This window comes from Antechinus flavipes, chromosome 4 (assembly GCF_016432865.1).
Source record: "Antechinus flavipes isolate AdamAnt ecotype Samford, QLD, Australia chromosome 4, AdamAnt_v2, whole genome shotgun sequence".
NCBI classification, from domain to species: domain Eukaryota; kingdom Metazoa; phylum Chordata; class Mammalia; order Dasyuromorphia; family Dasyuridae; genus Antechinus; species Antechinus flavipes.
In genome coordinates, this window is record NC_067401.1 from 41,207,962 (window position 1) to 41,233,565 (window position 25,604).

The window sequence follows — 25,604 nt, forward strand, 5'->3', positions numbered from 1 at the left end:
TCCTGTGCTCTTTCTACTCCACTGCTTAGTTTAGGATGCTTAGGACCCACTGAGCAGGCTCCCTAAACACGCCTCTCCCCCGCCCAGCTAAGTCCCCAGTCTCTTGTCCGGGACTCCACTTTCTTCACATACCGAGGCAGGGAAGAGGGACTGGGCCATCCCCAGGGAGCAGTTCTACTCTCCTCCCTCTCTCCCGGGGGACTCCGGCATCTGGTCCTGTAGAACCTCGGTCCTTGCTGTCCCTGCTTGCAGCCTCTGATTTCCCCTGGGCGCCTCGGAGCCTTCCAGAAGGTTCCCCGAGGAGCTCAGGGTACCCCGAAGATTCCCGCTTTTTGGCCGGAAGCCCAGCGACCGCTAGGGGCCATTCTTTGGCTCTCAGGGCCGTGGGTTACAGGCCCAAATATAAATGCATTCAGCTGTTTCCCCAGTCTTAACCAAGAAAGAAACCGCGAAGCCAAAACTGCCAGCTGCTCCTCGACCCCAGGAAGGGGAAAGAGGGGCGGAAGCGCCACACTCCAGGGTTTCGCCGTAGCTCGCTGCCGCCTCATCCCGCCTCCTTTAACCCACAGATGCAGACCCTCTTTGGAGGCGTCCAGATTTTGTCCCTCCTTCCTTGAAGACACCTGGGCTCCTATTGGTGAGGATCCGCTTTTCTTTTCCTCAAATGGCTACGGCAGTAGCTCCACCCACTGTGGTAGTGTGCCTACGGGGGAGTGGGGGTGAAGCAGGATTTTTTCTTCCACCCCCTGGCTGTGATTGGCTCGGATCAGGCTCAACTCCGCCCCTTCATGACTGACAGCCAGAGCAGCCTTCTTCGCTCTCCCCGCCCCGAGACTCGCGGCCCGGGCTGTCCCAGACCTCGTAGACCGTTAGCTCGGGGGCCGGAGGCCGCTACTGAGTTCTCTGGGCTGGCGGCTGGACGCGGGGCGGGGCAGGGGAGCCAGCCGGGATGGAGACGATGCGAGCGCAGCGACTGCAACCCGGAGTGGGCGGCGGCGGCGGGATGGGCACTCTGCGAGCTCTGCGGCCGGGAGTGACCGGGGCCGCCGCCGCCGCCAGTCCCCCCGGGGCCTCTCCGCCGGCCCCGCCGCCGCCCGCCCCCCCACCGCCGCCTCTGCTGCTGTCCGGGGCCGCGGGGCTCCCCCTGCCCCCTGGAGCCGCGGGCAGCCCCGCCGTGCTGCGTGAGGCGGTGGAGGCCGTGGTGAGGAGCTTCGCCAAGCACACGCAAGGCTACGGCCGAGGTGAGTCTGGGGGCCCAGCAGGGTCTTTCTCTCCGGGGGTCCCACTGGCTTCCCACTCGAGGCCGGCAGAGAGGCCATGGCCCTTAACCCGTGCCAGCCAGCATTCCGTGTCAAGGCCCACTCCAGCCGCCTGCCACTCAAGTTCCTGGGTGGTCTTTAAGGTGGTGAACCTTGAGACCCGGTGAGGCCTTCCTTTCTCTCCGGCCCCATTTCCCTGGCTCAGGAGCTGCTGGTCCTCCGGTCTCTACCTGGGCGGCTCCCATGTCCAGTTTTGGGTGAGCCCCACTTCTGCCCGTGGTTCTGATCGGATGCCAATGGAGTTTAGCTTAAGCTACTTGAAGGCAAGGACTGTGTCCCATTTGGGTTGCGATGGCACAGATTCGGAGGAAAGGCAGGGGCTGGTCGCCACGACCTAAGAATTGACGGCACTTGTGCCCGGGGGAACTGAGAAATTACCTGGGAGTGGGGGGACTGAGCCTTGGGCCGCATCCCCAGGAGGGGCATTGCTTTCAGCGTCGGGGGCATTTAAGAAATAGTCATTGAATTGAATGGAGGCTCGGTTCCTAGAATATGTCTGGTGGTTTGTAGAAAAGTAACTGCAGGTTTGAAGAAAGAAACGTCCTGTTTTTCCGCTAGTCTTCTTAATCACAACCATGTAAAGTTAAGTAGGAAAGGCAAAATTGTTCAAGTCCTGAACTGTTTTTGACTAATTTTTTTTCATTAGTTAAGAAACGTGGGAATTAACTCAGCTTAATTTATGAATTGAGTTAGGATTGTAACCTAATAGATCTGTCACCTCCTTAACGTTTGTCTTCATAGATTACTGAGCATTCCATCCTGGGGAGATTACTCCCACCTGATAAAGAAGCAGCCATCATTTTACAGATGACAAAGCTGAGGCAGACAGGGTTAAGTGACTTGTCACCTAAGTGTCACATAGGTGATGAGTCACATAGCCAGTAAGTATTTGAGGCCAGATTTGAACTTGAATTTCTCTGATTTCTGATTCCAGGCCCAGCACTGGATCAGCTGCTCCATCCAGCTGCCTAAAACTAAGGGAGTTCCCTTCAACTAGAAAATGAACAAATGATGGTATTTGAATGTAATGAAATTCAATTGTTTTATAAACAATTTCAGAGAAACCTAGGAAGATTTATATGAACTGATGCAGAGTGAAGTGATCAGAATCAGAAGAAAAATGTAAACTAGAGCAAGCATTTTTAAAAAATAAGTAATTTTGAAGCACTTAAGAACTTAGATCAATGCAATGAGGAAGCTGGATTCCAGAGTTTAGATGCTAAGGAATGTTACCCATTGCCCAAAAGAGTAATGATAACTCCAGGTGTATAATGAGATAAAATTTCCAATGAGGACAATATGGCAGTTTTGCTTAACTAAACACATTCATTGCATGGTTTTGTTTTTATTTTTATGAGGGTGAAGTAGGAGGTGGAGAAAATAAATGTTAATTAAAAAAAAAAACAATTTTAACATGCAAAAAAGGAACAGGAAGGAAGAATCAAAGGAAACTGATGACAGATTATCAATCAGCTCTCAGACTGCAGTTTTCTCTTCCTAAATCCCTAACATTTCTTCTTCTATTCATTATCTCCCATCCTCCCCATCCTACCATGGTACCCCAATCTTAAGATTTTATGATTGACTGGTTTTTCTTGCATAGCATGATAAATATGGAAATATGTTTAGAAGAATTTAATCCAAAATATTGGATTACTTACTGGCCAGAAGAGGATGGGGGAAGAGAGGGAGAAAAATTTGGAACACAAGGTTTTGCAAGGGTGAATGTTGAAAACTATCCTTGCATGTATTTTGAAAAAGAAAGATATTTAAAAAAGAAAAGAAAAAACTTTACGATTGGATATGATTGAATTCCCAAACTAATTCTAGCTGGGTATCCAGAAAATATCTGTCTGGTAGAATTTGGCAAGTAGTGTTATCTCAAGTAAGAAGTGTCTACTGTAAGTAGTGAGTCCTTCCAGGCCACATGGAAACACTCTATCTCAGTTTCATAGGTGAAGCTGCCAATGGCTTTGTACCCATGTTTCCAGTGACTGGGGGTTTGGCCTTCAGCAGCTGGCCTGATGGATTCTGGAATAGTTGTTTCTGGAACATAATTTGCTCATATTTCTTCATCAGTCATTCTTTGCTTGGCCTTTCCTATTGGTCACCTATGTTCTTCACCTCATTTCTAAACTTCCCTCTCTTTCAGGAGATATTCCCTTATAACATTATCTTAGACTTCAGTCCTTAAATAAAATAAGCTCTCAGTTATTTCTCCTTTGTGTCCTGAGTCTCTCATTAAGTTTTCTTCTCTCTCCTGTTTTTCTCCCCTACAACAAATACATACTCTTCGGATTGAGCTCTGCACAATATGGGGGATTAAACAGTATTTTAGTATTCCCCCTTGTTCTCTAATTCACTAGAGTACATCATCCTTTTATGTTCCTATTTGGCTGAGTCTTCAAAATGAGTATAATTGGATGGATGGGAGGCTAAGTTCCTTACTTTGCTATGTAACTTTGCTTAGTTCCCTCCTCTGATTCCTCTCCCTTATGATTATGATACTACTAATCTGCTTGGAACTTTTGCATAATTAGCATGAAAAAAATCCCATCATCCTAATCTACAAATCCCTAAAGCTACATAAATTTATTTTTTCTCTCCTCTATCTTTCCTTTTTTAATACAGTTTCTGTCATGTCTGACTTACAGCCAGATTCTTGGTTTATTAAATGCTATGGAATTAAACTTGCTGATCCAAGGGTTTCCATAGTTTAGAAATTGACTTCTGGATTAGATTTTGATGGAGTTCTCAGCTCACGGTTTCTACATAGTGCTTCCTTTCCCAAGAGTCTTTCTAAATCCACCCTACCATTTGTTACTGAGTGAATTGTTTTTCCTTTGTTCACTAGGAAATATTCTGAACTTACATTCATGTGCCACAAGTAAATCTTTGTGTTTGTATTAAGGTTATTGTCTATGCATCCAAGAGTCTAATATGTTTTATGGCTCCTATCTAAAATCTTGTCATATGGTGCTATGTATGCTCAACCAAAATATCATACAACTTAGTAGGTCATTATATATAATCAAGTCCTTGAAACTTGAAAAGCGGCCTTTGTAGAATGGATCAAAGAGATTTTTATGGAGATCATATTCTCTTTCCCTTTTAAATGGCATCAGCTGATAGGAGGACCCTGGAATTGGAGTTTTCTTTGCCTCTGCATTCTGCTAAGAGAATGAGAATGACACCCTGAAAAGTTAATTAAGAAATGTGGTCTTAACTCTCATCAAAATTTTCTCTAAGCTGTAATTTGGTTTCCTCTTAGTGTCAGTTTTGACACTGGATTTTGATGATTCTGGAAAAAAGAGTAAGGCTGATGACTTTTGTTTTTTTCTCATTGTTCTTAATTTTTTTTTTTTGAGATTGCAGAGTTTTTTTTCTTTTAATGGTATTTTATTTTTCCAAATACATGCAAAGTTTTCTACATTCCCCTTGGTAAAACCTTGCATTGCAATTTTTTTCTCCTTCCTACTCCCTGCCTGCTCCCCAAGACATCAAGTAACCAAATATAGGTTAAACATGTGTGGTTCTTCTAAATTTATTTTCATATTCATTATGCTGCACAACACAAAAATCAAATCAAAAGGGAAAAAAACTACAAGAAAGAAAAAAACAAGCAAACAATAACAGCAAGGTGAAAATAGTATGTTTTGATCTATATTCAGTATCTATAGTTCTTTCTCTAGATGTGGATGGCATTTTTTATTTCAAGTCTATTGGAATTGAGGCTGATGACTTTGTATAGTGCTTTTTCACTTAAATCCAGTTCCTGTGATATTTCATGATAATTACTGGTACCCTGAAAATGAAGGCCAAACAACAATAGTGAGGGTGCTCCAATCACTGCTTTTTTTTTTTTTTTTACTTTTCCCCAATTACATTATTTACTCACCCATTCTAGCCCACTCTACCCCCCAAAATTTATATACCTGTATTTGATACAAATATTTCATTTTTTTCATATTTTTATCATTTTGTCTTTATGTATGTATGTCTTACATGTCTTTTTGTATTAATAAAGTCTATTTTGGATTGTAAACTTCTAAAGGACAAAAATTCTGCCACTGTATTTCACACTATTCATCACAGTGTGTCACATATTATTATTTGTTTAGCAAATAATTTTTATGAGTGTCTCTCCTTTTATTTTTAGTACTATTGTTCTCATGTCTCATTTCTAATGTCTGCCCACCACATATAATAGGCAGGTGAGTTGTTGATAGACATGTGCCTTTTTAAAAATTACTTAATTCTTTCAGTCTTGTTGCACTTAAAAAATAAAAAGCAACATTAACAGCCCCTTCCTATTAGCATTTTGTTAGCATTTATTAGTCATCCCTAAATAAGCCTTTTTCTTTCCCTTAGCTTTGAGTGACTTCTCCAAAAGCAGAATTTAGCAGGTAATTTGTTAGAGGCAAGAAACAAAGCTATATTTGTAGAGTAGATCTGAATCTTGTGCCAAGAAGGACATAGTTGGAAGTTGAGAGTGGATGTGAACTTTTTAATGGAATCATCTTTCTTTCTGTATTCTCACCATAGTCCTTCTCCTCCCCTTTCTTCCCATTGTTTGCTTGTCAAGAGAGCTGCTACCCACCCTATTGTGCAGTCTTCTCAGAGAGCGAACTGGGACTGAAAAGACCAGAAGGAAAGAACAATGATGGCTAAGCAGTTTGGGCCCAAATGACCTTAGAAAAGTCCTTCTTAATACTAAGGGTGGGAAAAAAACAGAATGAAAGATCTGATGGCCAGGACCTAGGGCAGGTAAATGAGCAAATCCTTCCCCTACTTTGCAAGGTTCCCTAATGTAAGAATGAGAGCCACCAGGAATCAAAATCAAGCAGTCTACAATTAAAGTTTGGGTTGTTTTATGACCTTTAACTTATTCTTGAAGATTGTTGCTGTGAAATTGCAGATGAGCAGAACTTCTATATCATATTTAGAATTAAAACCAAAATGTTTTAACTTGCTAGTTAAATGAGTTTTTAAATAAAATGTTTAAAAATATATTTATCATTAAAATTATGTACTCTTGCAAAATGGTTAATGGCTATGACAATAGGATTTGTATGTACATGTTGTAATGGGGATCAAGGAGTAGGTGCTGTTCAGGTTGTGCAGAGATCTTAAAATATGAAATTGTTTTTTTTTTAAATCTTCAAAGCATCATTTGAAATATAGTGGAAGAAATAGAAATAAGAACTCTTTCTGAGCAAAGGAGAAAGTAAATTAGGTAACAAGATTTTGGTAAGGGAGCAAAGTGCCAGCAGGATTGGCCCAGGAAAACAGATTCAGTACCCTCTAGAGAAATAATTCAAAGGTAGAGTAGTGTATAGTGGGAATGTCAATGTGGAGAATTTGATTTGGATTCTGGCTCAATTCCTTGTGTGATATTAGACGAGTTACCCAATCTTTCTGATCCTCTGGCACTTTATCTCTAAAGCAAGAGATTTAATAAATAAGTGCCTGTTGAGTTGACTAATCTGCTTGATCTCTATAATATCTTCCACTTCTAAATTCTAGATCTCTAAGAAATATTCATTCATATAAATAGCACTGGCAACCAGAGTAAAGGAAGAGTCCAGTTAGGTTGCTAAGATGTTCTCCAGAAATACAATGAATATTGCCAGAATTCAGATTTTCCCCAAAGTCAGTGGCTCAGTGGGGTAATATGTTCTTTCTGCCAAATTTCTGCCAAATAGGATGGGAATAGCAGGGGATGACTATTCTTGGGTTTAGGTTGCCATACTTTGTAGTTAAGAATAAAGGGATATGATGGCTATTTGATGTATTTCTTGGGATAAAATTATGGAATTGCTGGTGGCAAGCATGGACTTGCCATAGGTGAAGTGCCACAGGCTAAGCAAATTAGTTAAAGATGGGGTGGTAAGCTAAGAAATAGAATTCTAGCATATGTTCAAGATTTGGAGATGTTCCTGAAGCTGGCTTCCTCTTTTTCTACAGTGAATGTGGTGGAGGCTCTGCAGGAATTTTGGCAGATGAAGCAGTCCCGTGGAGCTGACCTGAAGAATGGGGCTCTAGTGGTTTATGAGATGGTACCCTCCAACAGCCCCCCATATGTTTGTTATGTCACTCTTCCTGGAGGAAGTTGCTTTGGCAGTTTCCAGGTAAGAGCTCACAGATTTGGCTGTAGCCAAAATGAAAGCTCAGCTACTCCTACCTGTCGAGAGATTGCTATGCTTTAGCTATTTAAATTCCTACCTAGAAGTACACATATGGGGATTAATACCAAGTTAATATGGTGAATATTTGAGGGTTTTGGTTGTTCTTACTTTTACCACTAAAAGAATCTAAGGGGCACTAAACTTTGCCTGCATTTTCTGAGATTCTAAACTTTCCTTGTGTCGGAATGAGATGACATTCCCAAACCTGAATCTGGGCCATAATGGCTAGTTTGTTCCTTAGGTTGTCGGTTCTCTAGCACAAAGCCAAGCCTGTTGTATATCAGTATGTCCTAACTCCCTGCCATCTTTATTTCTGGAGCATTGCAGGGTTTTTTTTCCTTTACTTCTTGGCTTGGTCTTACTGTGTAACTGCTGAAGAAAGTAAGTCAGCTATACTTGGCTCAGTGCTGAGGATCCTAAGGGATGAAAGGGAGGCAGTGAGGTATGATGGAAAAAACACTGTTGGAAGAATTATGAGATCTGGCTTTATCGTTAACTAGCCCTGTGACTTTAGGCAAATCACTGCGTCTGGAACAAAAAGAGGGGGTTGTCCTAAATTAGAGCCAGTTCTAAAATTCCACAGTTCTAGGTAAATATATTACATGAGGACAGTGATTCCTACGTGGAGAAGGTAGCAACCTCTTCTCTTTCTCCAACTTTACAAAAGGCATAGCACATAGGAAGCACATAATACATGATTTTTCAAAAAGCAAATATGCTGTGGCCATTTGGATAAAGCTTTAAATGTAAAATATTACCAATGGAGTGATTTTCTAAGATTCTCTTGCTTATACCTGCTTTGAAGCAGACAGCCTTGTAAGTGGCTCTTTGTTGTGGATAAGGAATTTGGGTGAGAGTTGTCAGAAAACATATCTTTGTTCTGTGTTTAATGATTTGCATAACCCCAACAAACTCAATTCTAGCTTCAAATATAAAGTCTTAAAAGAATATGTAAATTCATAATTCATATTAGATTATTAAGTATACTTTCCTTCTTTCCCACCTCCCACCCCGTTCTTAATTATTTCAGAGAAGGAAACACACACACACACACACACACACACACACACACACACACACAGAGGCTAAGCAGCAGATTTAACTTTTGTGTTCTCTTTTACAAAGTAAATACAAAGTATTACTTTTGCCCGCCTACACATCCTTACATGGTTTGATGAGGATTCGAATATTTTATAATGACATATAGCCTTCTCTTTTGCCTTAATTTTAAATTTTACTTAAATGGCATTTGGATTCTTTAAAGTGACATTTGGATAGTCATTGTGATCAGTTTGGGGAGCTGAAGTACAAGGGCCATTTACAAAACAGAGGAGTTTATTTGGATTTTAAAAATCAGATTGGATGTGGTTCTTGTGTGAAGCACATGAAGAAACTACACACATACACACACACTAACCTCACTTATTTCCTTTCTACTTCATTTTATGTGTAATCTCAGACTATAGGCTCTAGAAGTCCTGTTTAGCTTTGGCCTTCCTACAGTTTTAGGACTAAAGGAGCCCAGAGGGTAGCGAGTCTTGCCACAATATCCTTAGCTCAGGGTGGGATTTTATTCTTGTCTTGAATTCTTTGAACCCAAAAAAAGAATAAGAAGGAGGATAAAATATCCTCCAATCCCCAACCCCCATCTCCATACTCAAAGCCAGAGAACAAGACAGATTCCTAACAGGCTGGCCAGAGTTTGGCTTTTGAGTAATTAATTCTGTTGACAGTTTGAAGAGGAGCATTTTTCATGTGCAGTGATTATATGCTGACTTCAGCTGCCTCCTTTATTTTGTATTCGGTATGGTGTGGATTACAGCAGTCTCCAGCTCCCTCTTAATGACTTCAGGATGTGGAGGCAAAATTGTGTATGGTTCCAAGCTCCAGAGCCATTTTGCAAGGAAAACTTGATTGTGTTGAACACAACTAATTCCATCCATTTGTTTTCTTTTCCTTTCCTTCTCCCTTTGTTTTTCCCTTTCTCAAGCATCCACATACACACTGACTCTGTGTTTTTCTTCTTGCCCAGTTTTGCCCCACAAAAGCCGAGGCCCGTCGGAGTGCTGCAAAGATTGCACTAATGAACTCTGTGTTTAACGAGCATCCCTCCCGAAGAATCACAGATGACTTCATTGAGAAGAGTGTCTCTGAGGCTCTGGCATCTTTCAATGTAAGCATTTGGAATTGCAGTGAAAGAGATTGGGCCTGGGAGAGTAGCAGAGTGAGAAGCTTTCTTTTCGTTGCCTGCCTGCTCTTTCATTCTATTCTTTTGTTTTTCATTATTCATGTCTGGTCTCGTGGTTTTTTAGATTTTTTGCTCTGTATTTGTATGCTTTTTTCCTTTTATTTTGGTTGTCTGGCATGTAGAACCTCTGAAGTTGACTAGTGAATTATGAAATGTTAGGGATATTCCAAAACAAAAACTAACTTCTGTTTGCTTCTTTTTTTGGTTTGAGACATTTCCTGCTCCCTTTAATCTCTCTACCTTGCCTGTTTAATTTGCCAACTCCAACAAGGAATCCTTTTATGTGACCCTACATTGAGTCTATTTTTATCCTTTAAAGGGAACATGATTCAGATAAGCTTTTTTGGTCTATGAGATAACTTTACCATAGATACAATCTTTCATACTACCCTACTCCCCTCTAATTAATTAGCTACCTCTCTTGTAGCCATGAAATAACATGTTTTTTTCCATCCTTGTCATTGCTTTGTGATCAAGGTGAAGAAAAAAACACCAAATTGATTCTAATGAAGTCTGAATTGTGGCACATTTTTCATCACTAGATTTTTCCCCTGTGACTTGGTATAGCACTTTCCTTCAATCCCAGTGTGCTAAGGGAATACAAAAATAATTAGGAAGCCCACAACAAATAAATGATCATATTCATCCCTACCATTTCCTTCAGTGAGCACAAATAACCAAGAATTGGATAGATTACTATCTCCTTTAGCAACTTCACTCTTCAGACTATAGTTCCCATTTGTTTTTAGTTCAGAGAGGCAAAATTTTTTTTAATATTTTATTTTATTTTATAATAACTTTATATTGACAGAATCCATGCCAGGGTAATTTTTTTACAACATTATCTCTTGCACTCATTTCTGTTCCGATTTTTCCCCTCCCTCCCTCCACCCCCTCCCCTAGATGGCAAGCAGTCCTATATATGTTAGATATGTTGCAGTATATCCTAGATACAATATATGTTTGCAGAACCGAGCAGTTCTCTTGTTACACAGGGAGAATTGGATTCAGAAGGTAAAAACAACTCGGAAAGAAAAACAAAAATGCAAATAGTTCACATTCGTTTCCCAGTGTAGCTGCTTTCGTTTGGGTGTAGCTGCTTCTGTCCATCATTTATCAATTGAACCTGAGTCTTTATCAAAGAAATCCACTTCCATCAGAATATATCCTCATACAATATCGTTGTCGAAGTGTAAAGTGATCTCCTGGTTCTGCTCATTTTACTTAGCATCAGTTCATGTAAGTCTCTCCAAGCCTCTCTGTATTCATCCTGCTGGTCATTTCTTACAGAACAATAATATTCCATAACATTCATATACCACAATTTACCCAGCCATTCTCCAATTGATGGGCATCCATTCATTTTCCAGTTTCTAGCCACTACAAATAGGGCTGCCACAAACATTTTGGCACATATAGGTCCCTTTCCCTTCTTTAGTATTTCTTTGGGATATAAGCCCAATAGAAACACTGTTGGATCAAAGGGTATGCACAATTTGATAACTTTTTGGGCATAATTCCAGATTGTTTAGAGAGGCAAAATTGAAATTTATATTCTTTCTATTAGCCCCAGATACTGATATAAGATAACCTTTTATTTTTGGCACAAGTTTTGCCACAAGTACCAACTGTGTGACCTTGACAAGTCATTCTGTATGCTTCCTTTTCCTCCTGTAAAACCAGAGAATTTGATGAATTTTAAAATCTCTTGCAGATTTAAAAAAAAACCATAATTTGATAACTTTGAAGTGATTGCAACAGGTGGTTTGGTAAAAGTTAAGGTGCAATAGAGCCTGAATCTAATGATGGGAGGAAAGGAATGGTCGCTTCTTCTGGCCCATCAGCCCTAACCAAATCATTCATAATCCCATTCCTTTACCCTTTCCAGTTGCTTTTTAATCTGGATATAGGGAAGATTTTTTTTTTACTTACTTATAAGAGGTAGAAAGGAATTAGTGGGACAGGGATGAGGGGAGTGGGTGGGGAATGATAGTGTTTATCCCTGCCACTTCAAAGACCATGAAGAGGGCTTAAACTCTCCCATGTTTCTAGGATTGGGCCTTCCTTTCTGCTCCTGCAAACTGAAAACGGCAGGATTGCTGTTTTTCTTATTTGTAGAATAGCATGTCTCAGTTGCCTTAAGATAGCCTTACCTCTTTAGTTTGAGTCTTATTTCCACTTCAGCAGATTCAGGCAAATGCCCTTAATATATCCATTGTAGATAGCTTCCAGAAAACGGGGCCTCGTTGTTCCCCTGTCAAGAGCAAGCATACTCATAGCCCACTTGTCAGAAGCTATTAGCCCTTGGGGCAGCCTAAGTCTTCACCTCTGTCTTTGTGTTTTCCCCCTGTGAAGCAAAGGCATTGAGGTGGTACCATGGCCCAGAATCAGGCCCAGAGTCAGGAAGTTCAAATCCAACCTACTCCCTGTTTGTTCCTGGGCAAGTCATTAATTCTTCCTTAGTCTGAGTTGGGGGATTATATCATCTACCTTCTGGGTTTGTTGTGAGGATCAAATGAGAGCATCTGTAAAGCACTTAGCACAGTGCCTGATACACAGGTTTAATAAATGTTTAAAAAAAAAAAAGGCTTTAGTTATTTATCTGCAATTAAAATCAGAGACAGATTTGAGATCTTTAGCAAAACATTGTACCTAGGACTGTGGTAAATTGGAAACACAAACTTGTTTTGTATGTATCTTTTATCAGGGAAACAGAGAGGAGGCTGACAACCCCAACACAGGGATTGGTGCCTTCCGCTTCATGCTTGAGTCCAACAAGGGCAAGTCTATGCTGGAATTCCAGGTACCATGTTTGTCAAATACCTCTTGTTTCTCCAGCTAGAATACTTCTGCTCTGGGATTCAAGGGTCCTCATTATCCAACTATTCTACTCTCCTTTTCTTTAGTAGGGGTTCCTTGCTTCTCTGATTTCCTATCTACTTAGCAACTCATGACATAACATTTCTAACTCAGAGCTAGGCTACTCTTATTCTTCAATTCTTCACTCCCCATGCTATAAATGCTAAAGATAGTCTCCTGGAAAATTCTTTTTGTAGCCCTGTTCTCTCTCCCTTACAGGGTTGGACCATGATTCCATCCTAGGGATGGATTATCTTGGAACAATGAGCCATGCAAAACTTTTGACTTTCTTCCAACACTTCATCAAACAAACTTTAAGTTGATTTTATTTTTCTCTTGTAAAACTTTCCACATATAAAAATTGTTCTCCCTAAAGTTGTCTTTGCTTTTGGATAGTTTGATTAGATTTTAAAGGCCATTTCAGCTATATTCATTCTCACATATGTCGAAATTTTAGGTTCTGTGTTCTCAGAGATTTCAAAAAATACAACAAAAGTGCTTTTCCCTACTTTGTCCCATTCTTTCCCCCAGGAGCTGATGACAGTTTTCCAACTATTGCATTGGAATGGCAGCCTGAAGGCCATGAGGGAGAGACAGTGTTCTCGACAGGTAAGGAGAGATCACAAGAAAAGAATGGACTAGCAGAATTGTAATTCAAATGTTCTGTTGTTTTTGATCTGAAGTTGAGCAGGTTTATCTTGGCCAGACTAGGAATGCCAAAGCCCATGCTGGCTTTCTTGCTTCCTTCCCTTATCTCTCTTTCTTAGTCTTGACCTTGGATTTTTTTCTTCTCGGCTTCCCACTTTGGGGAGCTGTCCCCTTCTGTTCCATTTAAAAATTCAAGTCTGTTCTAATCCCTCCTAAAGATTCCATGACAAAGATGCACTTAGTTGGATCAAGGTATCCTGAACCTCTCTCTTGACAAATGTGACCGTTCCATTTCCCTTTCCCCAGGAGGTGCTGGCTCATTACTCACACAGAGCCCTCGATGATGACATCCGCCACCAGATGGCACTGGACTGGGTAAGCCGGGAGCAGGGTGTGCCAGGAGCACTTTCCAGAGAGCTGGCATCCACTGAGAGGGAGCTGGACGAGGCCCGGCTGGCTGGCAAAGAGCTACGCTTCCACAAGGAAAAGAAGGACATTCTCATGCTGGCCGCTGGGCAACTGGGAACCATGCATTCTTCTAATTGCTAGACACTCCCACCCCTACCACACCTCCAAGCCTCTGTTTGCACATCTATTTTCTAAGACTTGGAACAATTTCTGTACAGACTTACTCATTTTTTACACTTTAAAAAAATACTAAATCTAGGTCTGGTTTCCTATCTGTCTAGGAAAATCATTTTCTTCTTTCCTGATCTTTTCTACAATTGCTTCCTTTGAAACTTATTCACTACATTGAGGCGTCTAGAGGCTGCTTATGGACATCTATGGATTCTCATACTACCGGGTTCTCAATTTTGCTGAAAAGAAGTTCTTTAAGAGAACAAAGTGTTTCTGGAGCTTCTGGTTGGCTTGTCTGGTACGGGGATTTCTGTCTGCCTTTGAAAAACACAGCCAACTTTGAGTAAGAGCTCCCTGTCCTCCTCCCCCAGCTCCAATTCCTGCTTCCCCTTTGAATTAAACAGGGTACATAAGAGTATGAAACTTCTGGCTTTGGATTGCCTTGGATAGGACCTCTTCAAGACCAAATTCATTTCGATCATATCCTGCCACACCACTTTATTTTAAGATCCCCTCGCATTCTAGCTCAAGACAGGGATGTTTAATTATACTTAGTGGCCCCTGAAAAGCTGGTGGAAAACAAGGCCAAGGGAAATGAAGAGTGATCATAAATACAATTTAGGGGTCGGTCTTCACCAATCCAAGATGTTACCATCCTATTCTAACCCAGATTTTTTGATACAGTTCACACTATAGAGCTGGGTGGTAGGTTCTGAAATGTCTGTTTCTGTTCCTCTTCTTCCCCCTTCCCTTTTAATTTACAACCAATGCTGGCTTAGGGCCTTTTTGCTTCCTGAAGACAATATAACTCGTATGTTGAATGAAACACATACCTATGATATCTATTCCTTCCATCACTTTGCTACTTAAGAAAAGATACATTTTTACCTGTGGAGGACTTTTCTTCTTCCCTCAAATAGCTGCTGTTTTACCGACTGACAGAAGCTACTGATCAGTTATTATAGTAGTTGTAGTTACACACATTTATATGATGCTTTAAAGTTTATAAAGCATTTTCCTTAAATCCTTTAAGACAGGTAGTGTAAGTAATAGTATCCCTATTTTTTTAAATGCAGAAACCAAGGCTTAGAGTTGGAGCTGGAGTTGGAATCCATGTCTGAAGTCCAGGGCCATTGCCCACTTAGATCATATTATCTCTTACCAGGACTCAGACGTCTTTCTCTTCCTCTCACTTATATGAATGAGTTGTTCAGGAAACTGAACTGGACACAGATCTGGTTGGATTTCTTTTCTGAAAAGTTTAGAGAAGAGATCCAGAACCAACTGCTTGTCTGTGAAATTCTAATTTTGTTTCTTTTCACTATGAATTGAATTCTCCTGCCTCATTCTCCCTTGAGAAAGTATAGAAGGGATTTTCTAAAACAGAACTAAAGAATCATCCTTATGGCCTGGAGGTTTCTCTAAGATGTGTTTCTGATTTGTTTCCGTAACCTCCTTTACATTAATATATATTACTTTGAATGCACTTTCTAAATTGGATTTGGAAAATTAGCTTGTTTTATAGCTATTTCCCTGTGATTGGTTGATAATCATTTAATCTTTACTCAGTCATAATCTTCACTTTTAGGAAAATTAGGTAGGGTGGCCCAACTTCCTCCTTCAGGTGAGATGAGAAACTCTTTTTATTTGGGAGCTGTATAGGTAACTATTGTATATGGGCTCAAAAATAGAGGTGATAGCCAACTTTACTAGCACCTAGAATGAATGAGCATCCTCACTCCTGAGGTCCTACTCCCTTCTCCCCCAAATATAGACATATGTAGAAAGCTCCTACTCTGGGTTAGTTCAGAGGTGTGAATGCCTCTACTTGTTTTTTTTTTTTTTATTTGTTTGTTTTTGGTGAAATCCCAAATTACTTGTCTCCTCATTTGAGTCCCTTTTTAACTTGTTCCTTTCTCCCTGGGAAAGAATAGGGAGCTGGTCCCTGGATCTGCCACAACTGGTGGTCTTTGTTTCATTTACTAGTTAGATCCCAATGAGGTTAAGACAGTGCTCATGCTGTCTACAGTTTTATGTGTCATAACTTTGTACTACTTTCTATGTATTTTGTATGCACACTTTTATACAATTAAAAATCAATTTTCTGTAGCCAGCCAGATTGACTCTTTCTTGAAACCATCTCTGAGGAGCTTAACATAACTTATAAAAATGTTTATTGATAACTTCTATTTTTTTATCATTTACATCTCTAACTATATCCTTCCCCCTTCCAGACAGACATACATTCCTTATAACAAAGGATTAGAGGGGGAAAAAGTTTGACAAAACTAATATATCAACCATGTCTGACATTACATGGAGTTTTTCCACACCCAAAGATCCCTACCAGGTGATCCTTCTAATTAAGTATCCTCTAGATATGCTACAAAGACATTTTTCGATTATTTTTTCTTGTAGGTAGGGGTTGCAGAATAGCAATAAGTTTTATCAGTGATATAGAAAGAGCCCCCATTTGCTTCCCATTTTGGGGGGAACAATCTTTAATCTAGTAAATACTGACTAATTTAGCACTTTTTTACATTTATATTTATATTCATCAAGAATTAAACAAATCAAAACAACAAAAAATGAAGAAAATGTGAAATATCTCTTTGTAAAAATAACTAACTTAGAAAACAGATGTAGGAGAGAAAATCAAAGAAATATTGGGCTACTGAAGACCACAATGAAAAAAAAAAGAATCTGGATATGATATTTCATTATGACGGCTATCCCTCCAGCTTTTTTTTTTTTTTTTTACTTCAGCTAAAGCATAATAGATTCTATTCTAGCCCCTTATCTTTATTCTATGTTTGTCTCTCTGTTTAAAATGTGTTTCTTGTAAAGAACATGGTATAGAATTCTGGTTTTTAATGCACTCTGCTGTTTGCTTACATTTCATGGGTGAATTTATCCATTCACATTCATAGTTATGATTACTGTATATTTCCCTCCATCCTATTTTTTCCATTTGTCTTTGTGTCTGTCTCTCTTTCTGTCTCTTTCACCTTTAACCCTGGCCCTCCTTGTCAGTGTATTGCTTCTGACCACAGCCTCCCCCAATGTGCCCTCTCTTCTATCAGACTCCCCTTCTCTCAGCCCCTCCTTTCTTCATGATAAGGTAAGATAGTTTTCTATACTTGATTGTACATGTTATGCCCCCTTTGAGCCAATTCTGAGGAGAGCAAAATTCAAATATTGCCTATTTCACCCCCCACCCCTCAATCTTTCCATCCCACTATAATAGGTCATTTGTTCCTTTTCATGTGACATAATTTACCCATTCATCCTCACCCTTCCCTCTTCTGCCAGTATTATCTTCTTTCTCACCCCTTAATTTTGTTTGGGTTTTTTGGGGAAATCATTCTATCAAGGTCAACATATACTCACACCCTCTACATAATATTCCTTCTAACTGCCCTAAAGTTTTTAAGAGTTATAAGTATCATCATCCTGTGTAGGGATGTTTATTGTTTATAGTTTAAGTTTATTAAATCCCTTATGTTTTCAATTTTCTTTTTACCTTTTTTATGCCTCTTGAATTTCTATTTGAAATTCAAATTTTCTGTTCAGCTTTGGTCTTTTCAACAGAAATGCTTGAAAAATCCTCTATTTCATTGAATATTTATTTTTCCCCTGAAGAATTATGCTTAGTTTTTACTAGGTATATGATTCTTAGTTAATAATCTTTTTTTTCACCTTGTAGAATTATCATATTCTAAGCCCTCTCATCCTTTAATGTAGGAACTGCTAAATCTGTGTAATCCTGACATGGTTCCATGATATTTGAATTGTTTGTTTCTGGCTATTTGCAGTTATTTTCTCCTTGACCTGGGAGTTTTGAAATTTGGCTATAATACTCCTGGGAATTTTCATTTTAGGATTTCTTTCAGGAGTTGATTAGTGGATTCTTTCGATTTCTAGTTTATCTTCTAATTCTAGGACATCAGGGCAGCTTACCTTGGTAATTTCTTAAAAATAGACAAACTCACCCATAAAATAGAAGCAGATAACAGAGTAGATTAAAAACCAGAATCCTATAATAATGTTGTTTACAAAAAACACATTTGAACAGAGACAAACATAGAATAAAGGCAAGAGACTAGAACAGAATCTATTATGTTGCAGCTGAAGTTAAAAAAAAAAAAAGTGGGAGAACAGGATAGCAGTCATAATCTCAGACAAAGCAAAAACAAAAACAAATCTAATTAAGAAAGTTAAAAAAGGAAACTACATCTTGCTAAAAGGTACAAAAGGTAAAAGGCATGCAAGTAAAGTCAACCAGAAAAGGGAACATATTTATAATTCCAATAACAAATTGGAAATCCTGAAAATCAAAGGTGAAATTAAAAAATCTGAAAGTTAGAAAACAATTGAACTAGGAGCTGACTTTAGGAAGAAGAAAAAAGATTAACCAGTGGTTAATTTGATTTAAAAAAAAGCCAAATTACCAATGTAAAAAATGGTAAGGCAAAGGAGATAGAATTGCAATAGTGAAAAGAAAATTAAATTATTAGGAGCTATTTTGCCCAATTACATGCAATTTGAAAATCTAAATGAAATAAGTATTTACAAAATTGCCCAGATTAATAGAAGATGAAGTAGAATATTTAATAACTCCATCTTAAAAAAAGAAACTGAACAAGCCATTCACAAATGAATTCTACCAAACACTTAGTTTATAACTATGTGGGAAAATAGACAAATTCCTTTTATGGCACAAATATATTGCTCATATCAAAATCAGGAGGAAAAAAGAGAGAAAACTATAGACCAATTTTCCAAATGAATATTGATGCAAAAATTTCTATGCAGACTTGCGCATAGAAATAGGATATTTATCAAATATATCAAATATCATAGGTAATAGGATATTTATCAAATTCTGCATCTATTTTTGTGACAGATTGCTATAAAATACTAGCAATGAGTTTACAGCAATATCACAAGAATCATACACTATGATCAAGTGAGATTTATACCAAAAATACAAGGCTGGTTCAGTATTAGGAAAGCTATCAGCATAATTATATCAATAACAAAACCAACAGAAATAGATGTAGAAATGCATTAGAAATGTTAGCAGTTGCAGATCCTGGAATCACATCTATGGATAATCAAAAGAACTAGGCCTGTGGCCAAAAATATATCCAGCAAAATTATCTATAATATTGAAAAAAAGGATATTCAACAAATTTGAAGATTTTCAAGACTTCCTAGCAACCAAACCTGAACTTAACATATAAGAGCTGAAATCAGAGATCAATTTCAAGGAACTCAAAATGGACAAATTGTTTATATTTGTAATATGGGAAATGTATAGTATAGGTTTATACAATACAACACAATACAATACAACAATAGGGGCTTAGAGAGGTGAAGAGATTCTTAGTTCTGTAAACCTACTCACATTGGGAATGGATTAAATAGGTAACACTATTTACATACTGTGAATGGCATATCATCCTCCAAAATCTATTAAAAAATAAGCGGGGAGGGATGGGTGGACAGGAAAGCAAAGCATTCTGGTAGAAGACAAGGGAAGGATGCATGGATGGGAGGAGGTTAAATAAGGCAAATTAGGAGCAGAATTAAGGCAAGGGTCAAGAGGGATAGGAAAGATATATGTGTGTGTATGTGTATGTATATATATCTACATATATATATATTAAATATATCCTTAACTATAGCTTCCTTGGGTGTAGGAGGAAAGGATGAAAAGGGGACAAAATAATAAAGTAAAAAAGGTGCACAGCAGAGAACAAAAGAATAATTTACAAGGAAGAAAAGATGAATACTTGTAATTTCTTCTACTATTATATATATTTTCTTGAACTAATATTTGTTGTTACATATTTTGAATCCTCTCTGATGTTCTACTGCACACATGACAATATTCTCTTGTTTCATTTTGTTTTATATTTCTTTTCTGTCTTATTCTGTTTTTCTATTCTATTCTAGGAAGAAGAGAAGAAAAAGGAAATTAGGAAACAAAACTATTATTCTTTGCAGATGACATAATGGTATACTTAGAGAATTCCAGACAATCAACTAAAAATGCAGTTGAAATAATTAACAACTTTAGCCAAATTTTAGAATATAAAATAAAGGATGATACCATAAGCAAATTAGGAGAACAAGGAATACTTTACCCATTATTAATGCATTGTTGATGGAATTGTAAACTGATCCTTCCATTCTTGAAAGCAATTTAGAACTATACTCAAAGAGCCATAAAATTGTGCATACCCTTTGTTCCAGTAATACCATTTCTAGGTTCCTAGATTTAAAGGGGCAGGAGTGGGGTAAAGACATATTTGAACAAAAATATTTATAGCAGCTCTTTGTGTGATGGCAAAGAATTGGAAATAGGCGATTCTCACCAATTAGGGAATGGCTGAACAAGCTGTATGTAGTGTTTGATTGTAATGAAATACTGTAGTGACTTAAGAAATGAAAAGCAGGATGATTTCAGACTTACATGAAGTAATGCAAAGTAAAATGCAAAGAATATTATTAAAGCAACAATAATATTGTACAAATAGGTAAATGGCTTACCTATTTCAATAATATGACTCAAGACAATTAAGAACTAAGACTGCAGATTGAAGCCTACATCACTTTATTTTTTGGCTTGGGTTTTTTGGGGGGATTTTGGTCAGTGTCTCTTATAACCCGACTAATGGGAATATTTCGCATGATTGCACATGTATAACATATCAAACTGCTTTAAAAAATTATCTCAACATGTAACTGGGAAAATATGTGTGTATATGTGTATGTGTATATATATATATATTAAGAATAAAAAAGAATCAGGTTTAGGAAGTGAAGAGATGAGTTCAACTTTGGATAGATTAAGTTTGCACTATAGTGGGTTAGTTGCTTGGTTTTTGCCTTTCCTTCTCCAGTAGGACCAAAATATCACTATATTAGAGTTGTTATAGAGTGTCCACTGTGACTGAAAAACCAAGAGCTTGGAATGCTCTGCTACAGGTCTGACAAACAGTCCCTATGAACATTTGAGATGGATTCTCTAACTTGGAGAACCTCTGAGTTTCTTCTGAGCTAATTCAATTCTGCTTTGCTCCTAGAGCACAGCACCTATTCTGCTCTCTGCTGGATGGTCTCCTATGTTATACAATCAATTCTAAAGTTCAATCAAATGGAGACATCAACTAAGAACACAGAAAAACAGGACAGAAGAGCAAGCAGAAAGGCTGAAAATAGTTTGGGAGACTTCTGCTCGGATAAGATGACTGAAGTAATTGGAATAAATGAAATTCCCAAAGGAAAGAATATTAGAAAGACAGCCTATGCTAGATGCAAAAGGGAATGAAGACCGATGGTATTCATGGTGATGGATGAGGACCCAGGAAAAAGAGTCCAAGTAGGAAAATGAAAAGAGCGAGTATCACAAAGGGGCCAGAAGATACCAAGTATCAATTGCTAAAGAATTGCAATAGAAATCTATCAGAGGCTCAATAGTGATCATAGACCCTTTTTAGTAGTATGGATGGGGACTCCATTGCCAAAAGTCATTTCCGTTTTTTTAAATCTGCAAAATGCTAGGAATTCTAAATCTTGATGGCCTATCTTTTTAGATGCTCTCGAGAGTAGATATGTAACTTGAATTGAGGTGTTTATATTTGGAGCCAAAGGAGAAATTGTTGACAAAGATGAGGATTTGAGAAGAAGAGGTGTGGTAGCCGAGTTAATCCCGAAAGGAAGAAGAAAATCGAGGAAAACAAATGTAGAATCAACTGAGCAGGGAAAGGGATGAAGTTTGGGCTTGGGAGAAAGAGTGTGGTAGAATCACAAGTGAAAAGACTCCAAGGCCAAGTAAGTAGTTTTGAAATAGCCCAGGCAATAAAATTCAAGACAGCCATAGTAATTCATAATTCAGAAATAATTTATTTGTAACTGGCCTACATGGTGTGCATGGCCAGGATGGACCTCCAGGAGGATTCCGGCATGGTTCCGTGCCCAACTGAAGTAGGGACAGCCTTATTAAGCATTTCTGTTCGGCTTGTTACATTCTGACATTAAACAGTGACTCGACTTTACAGGACAAAAGATACAATGGCAGATGTTTAACATAGTTTATAGGTCAGGGTTATCGAACAGATACCCCTCAAAGTTGAGCAGGCACTTTGAAGTGCAAAACACCTCCTTTAATCTGGCTGAGCAGACCTTTCTCTGCCCTTTAACCTAAGACTGAGGGAGGGGAGGGGAGGCCAGTCCTTTGTCCATTTCAGTTTGAGACCACCACCCACCCCTTTAGGGGTACCCCACAGGAGAAAGTTCTAGGTTACATGAGGAAGTCACTGGGACCGCGAGCTTCTTTTCCAAGTCGCGCTGGGGCCCACCTGGACTACCGAGACCCGCGGCCCCTCGGTACCCCCGCCGCGCCACTACGCGGGAGCTGGGAAGTGTGCGCCCCTTTCTTTGGCGAAGAAAGAAGCTTGTTGGCAGGAGAGTGGGCTCCGAAATGAAGAGGGCGCCCTCTTACGCCCCTTGGATCTTTCAGGACAGAAGAAAGGAGAGCGCCACCAAGCGAAGAACCGCAGAAAAGGCAAAAGAAGCCGGAGGTGCCTGGAGCGGCGGAAGGCGGCAAACTCCGGCCATCAAGAACTTGAAGTCTGGGAAGGAGGCGGGGCACAGGGATCGGCAGGCGCAGGCGCGGCCGAGGCCTATCCCCGTCCCAACCACGTGATCTGCTCTCCAGCCCTCCTTCCCCGGAAACCCTCTCCTCCGGATCCCGCCTCTCCTAATCCTCTACCCCGGAGGCTGCTGGACTTACGTAAGCGTGCTGCCTCTCAACCAAAGAGAAGAGAGAATCTTAGACTCGAGTCATCTCATTGGCCATCCAAACAGTCAACAACAACTCGTGGGGCGTTTCTTTTCCCTGCCATTGTTTCCCACCGTGCCTTGCTGCAGAACCGCTCGGAGGAGCCTGAGAACTGTTCAAGATGGCAGACGTACTGGATCTTCATGAGGCCGGAGGCGAAGACTTCGCTATGGACGAGGATGGGGACGGTGCGGAGCTGATGGGCAGAGGGCGCGAGGGGCCGGGCCTCGGATGGGGAGATGTTGGGAGGCAAGTCTGTCTTCCTTAGCAGTCCCGGAGGGAGGGAGGCCGGGCCGGGCCACCGGCCTTAGCCATGGGAGGCCCCGCGCCCCTTTCCCAGGCGGGAACTCGGTCCGCCTTCCCTGACCCAGCTTTTCCCTCCCTCCAGAGAGTATTCACAAACTGAAGGAAAAGGCCAAGAAACGCAAGGGTCGAGGCTTCGGTTCAGGTGAGGCCGGGGTAGGAGGGCGCGGGGTCGGCATTGGGCCGCGGGAAGGCCCACCTGTTTTTCTGAAACGCGCTGCCTGTGCTTACAGAGGAAGGATCCCGGGCCCGAATGCGGGAGGACTATGACAGTGTGGAGCAGGATGGAGATGAGCCAGGGCCTCAGCGCTGTGAGTGACAGGAGGTGGGGAGGGACAACCCCTGGGATGGGGGCGGGGCGTCTGGGGGAGCAGACCTCCCCAGAGCAGCTTAGACTCTGACGTTCCCCCCTTTGGTGCTCTGACCCCCAGCGGTGGAGGGTTGGATTCTCTTTGTGACCGGCGTGCACGAGGAGGCCACTGAAGAAGACATTCACGACAAATTTGCGGAGTATGGGGAAATCAAGAATATCCACCTCAACCTGGACCGGCGCACGGGGTACCTCAAAGTAAGGGGGGAGTTTGTGCAGCTGCGGGCTGGGCAACCCCCAAACGGTGCATCCCTGAAAGTTAGTCATAGGCAGCCCAGCAGACCGTGTAACAAACGACAGGAACACAGTTGGGGTCAGTTCATGCAGTGCATTCATTAAATGGAAGCTTACAGGTCTGGTGTGCGTGATAATTAATCCGAGTTTAGGGTTGAGGAAGAATGCCAGGGATTTCTCACCGTGCTTTGGGTGGCTGTGGGATGTCTGATAGTTTTTTCTCTTTCCCCAAGGGGTATACGCTAGTAGAATATGAAACTTACAAAGAGGCCCAGGCAGCCATGGAGGGACTCAATGGCCAGGATATGATGGGGCAGCCAATAAGTGTGGATTGGTGTTTTGTTCGAGGGCCACCCAAAGGCAAAAGGAGGTAAGGAAGGACCAAGGGGTTGGAGGTATGCAGATGAGAAAAGTAGAACAATATTGGGTTCATTATCTAGTCATCCTGATGGACTGACTCTCCTTCCTTTTCTTTGAAGAGGTGGGCGAAGGCGAAGCAGGAGTCCAGACCGGAGGCGGCGCTGACAGCCCTGCTCAGATGTTCCCTCCAGAGGATCAGTTTATCCACATCCAGCCTTGGAGTAAAGGGCCTGGGATGGGACTCTGATTTATTCTTCGCCTCCTTAAGTGTTTCTTTTGCGTTGTGAATAAACAGTTTAGTTTTCTTTTCTATATGTGAGAGTCAAACATATAAGGTAAAAAGCTAGGGAGGCAACACAGACTTTTTCTGACTCTTTTAAGTAGTAAAAACCCATTCTTCCAGCTAAGGGAGTGAAATGTGCTGTAACAATTAGGGGAATATCAGTGATATTCTCTCAAGTATTGAATTACTGAAGCCTAGAATGTTCTTATTCTTTCCCTTACTAGGGGTGGAAGAAGAATCTTCTCCACCCAGGTGACTCTTTTGTGCCCTCCATATTTTCTGTTTGGCTGGGGTAGGTGGTTGAGGAATGGGAGTGGCTATAGGGATATGGTAGGGATTAAAAAAAAAAAGTTAACTTTTTAAAATTTTGTGGTTGGAAGCCTGGGGATAGAGTGAAGAAAAAGGATCTCAGCAAGAGTTATAGAGATGTCTCCTCCATTTTTCCTGTCTTCCCACTAACCTCAGTGCTCACTTCCAGCTGCCTAGGTGCCTGGACTGCTTTTTGAGGGACTCTCCAAGAACTCCTTTGCCCCCGGGAAGAATCTATAACAAGTTCCTGGTGCCCTTTCCTACAGCCAAGGGTAAAGGCCCCATAGAGTAAAGGGTCCAGGGGAGCATTGAGGAGACCAAAGAGAAACAGAATGTGGCTGAGACTGGGAGGGACGTTGCTTAGCATGCTGGGAGAGAACCAGTACCACAGACCCAGCAGGTAGTAAGGTGTCCAACAGATAACGAAGGTCAGCAGGACAAGTAAGGATAGTCGAAGGGCCCGAAGCCGAACACGGGGACGATTGTCAAAGGAACGGCGAAGATCGAACTGACCAGCAGGGGCTGGGGAGTTAGAGATGAATAATTGTCAATTCCCTTTCTAGGCACTAGGTGAGCATGAGGCAAGCTGATGGAAAGAGGCAGATGGATAGATGTATATTGCAGTTCTTTTTGAAGCTCATATGAATACTATTGTCCTTGTACATGCACAAACACCTCACTGAGGGTATGAATCACCTTTCCAGATGGAGTTTAGAGAGGTGACACATGCTGAGGGAGGGACTTCAGGCCAGAGTATGGGGTACTGCTTTAGAATATAAAGTTATCCATCCAGCCCCAATCTTTTCCCCCTCCATTCTAACCCTTATCCAGGGTCAATGGAGATGGTGGTGGGTGACATGTATCATCACCTGCTAAAACCCTGTGACCTTGGTTTCAAAGGACCAGATACAATTAGGCCTTTTTGGACTTGACTGATTTCCCCCATAGCAATGGGCTGGAGTGAAATAGTACTTTTGTGATAAGGATCTCACTATGAGCTAAAGGCAGGGAGATTTTCATGGTGGAGATTGGGAAATGAGGATCAGGCTCTAG

The 25,604-nt window shown here is 40.7% G+C and overlaps 2 protein-coding genes across 3 annotated transcripts; both read left to right on the forward strand.

Annotated features, from left to right (window-relative positions):
• Window positions 1–168: 168 nt before the first annotated feature.
• Window positions 169–20,727, forward strand: LIX1L (limb and CNS expressed 1 like). 2 transcript variants are annotated; one of them, XM_051992818.1, is made up of 7 exons: window positions 169–1,241; window positions 7,287–7,450; window positions 9,540–9,680; window positions 12,463–12,558; window positions 13,146–13,223; window positions 13,569–13,637; window positions 19,803–20,727. In XM_051992818.1, exons 1-7 carry the CDS (start codon window positions 950–952, stop codon window positions 19,860–19,862), a joined length of 900 nt encoding a protein of 299 aa, XP_051848778.1. In that variant the 5' UTR covers window positions 169–949; the 3' UTR covers window positions 19,863–20,727. The 2 variants fall into 2 exon arrangements, with proteins under 2 accessions (XP_051848778.1, XP_051848777.1); XM_051992817.1 differs by lacking the exon at window positions 19,803–20,727 and having other exon boundaries at window positions 13,569–15,954.
• A 2,026-nt stretch (window positions 20,728–22,753) lies between these two features.
• Window positions 22,754–24,271, forward strand: RBM8A (RNA binding motif protein 8A). The gene is made up of 6 exons (XM_051992829.1): window positions 22,754–22,880; window positions 23,081–23,140; window positions 23,229–23,306; window positions 23,427–23,563; window positions 23,833–23,969; window positions 24,079–24,271. The coding sequence occupies exons 1-6, from the start codon at window positions 22,814–22,816 to the stop codon at window positions 24,122–24,124; spliced, it is 525 nt and encodes a 174-aa protein (XP_051848789.1). The 5' UTR covers window positions 22,754–22,813; the 3' UTR covers window positions 24,125–24,271.
• Window positions 24,272–25,604: the final 1,333 nt, after the last annotated feature.

Coding starts and splice junctions, on each gene's coding strand:
- LIX1L (XM_051992817.1), top strand. CDS start 950: ATGGAGACGATGCGAGCGCAGCGACTGCAACCCGGAGTGGGCGGCGGC. Junction 1,242..7,286: donor CACGCAAGGCTACGGCCGAG/GTGAGTCTGGGG, acceptor CTTTTTCTACAG/TGAATGTGGTGGAGGCTCTG. Junction 13,224..13,568: donor AGAGACAGTGTTCTCGACAG/GTAAGGAGAGAT, acceptor CCCTTTCCCCAG/GAGGTGCTGGCTCATTACTC.
- RBM8A (XM_051992829.1), top strand. CDS start 22,814: ATGGCAGACGTACTGGATCTTCATGAGGCCGGAGGCGAAGACTTCGCT. Junction 22,881..23,080: donor TATGGACGAGGATGGGGACG/GTGCGGAGCTGA, acceptor CCCTCCCTCCAG/AGAGTATTCACAAACTGAAG. Junction 23,970..24,078: donor CCACCCAAAGGCAAAAGGAG/GTAAGGAAGGAC, acceptor TTTTCTTTGAAG/AGGTGGGCGAAGGCGAAGCA.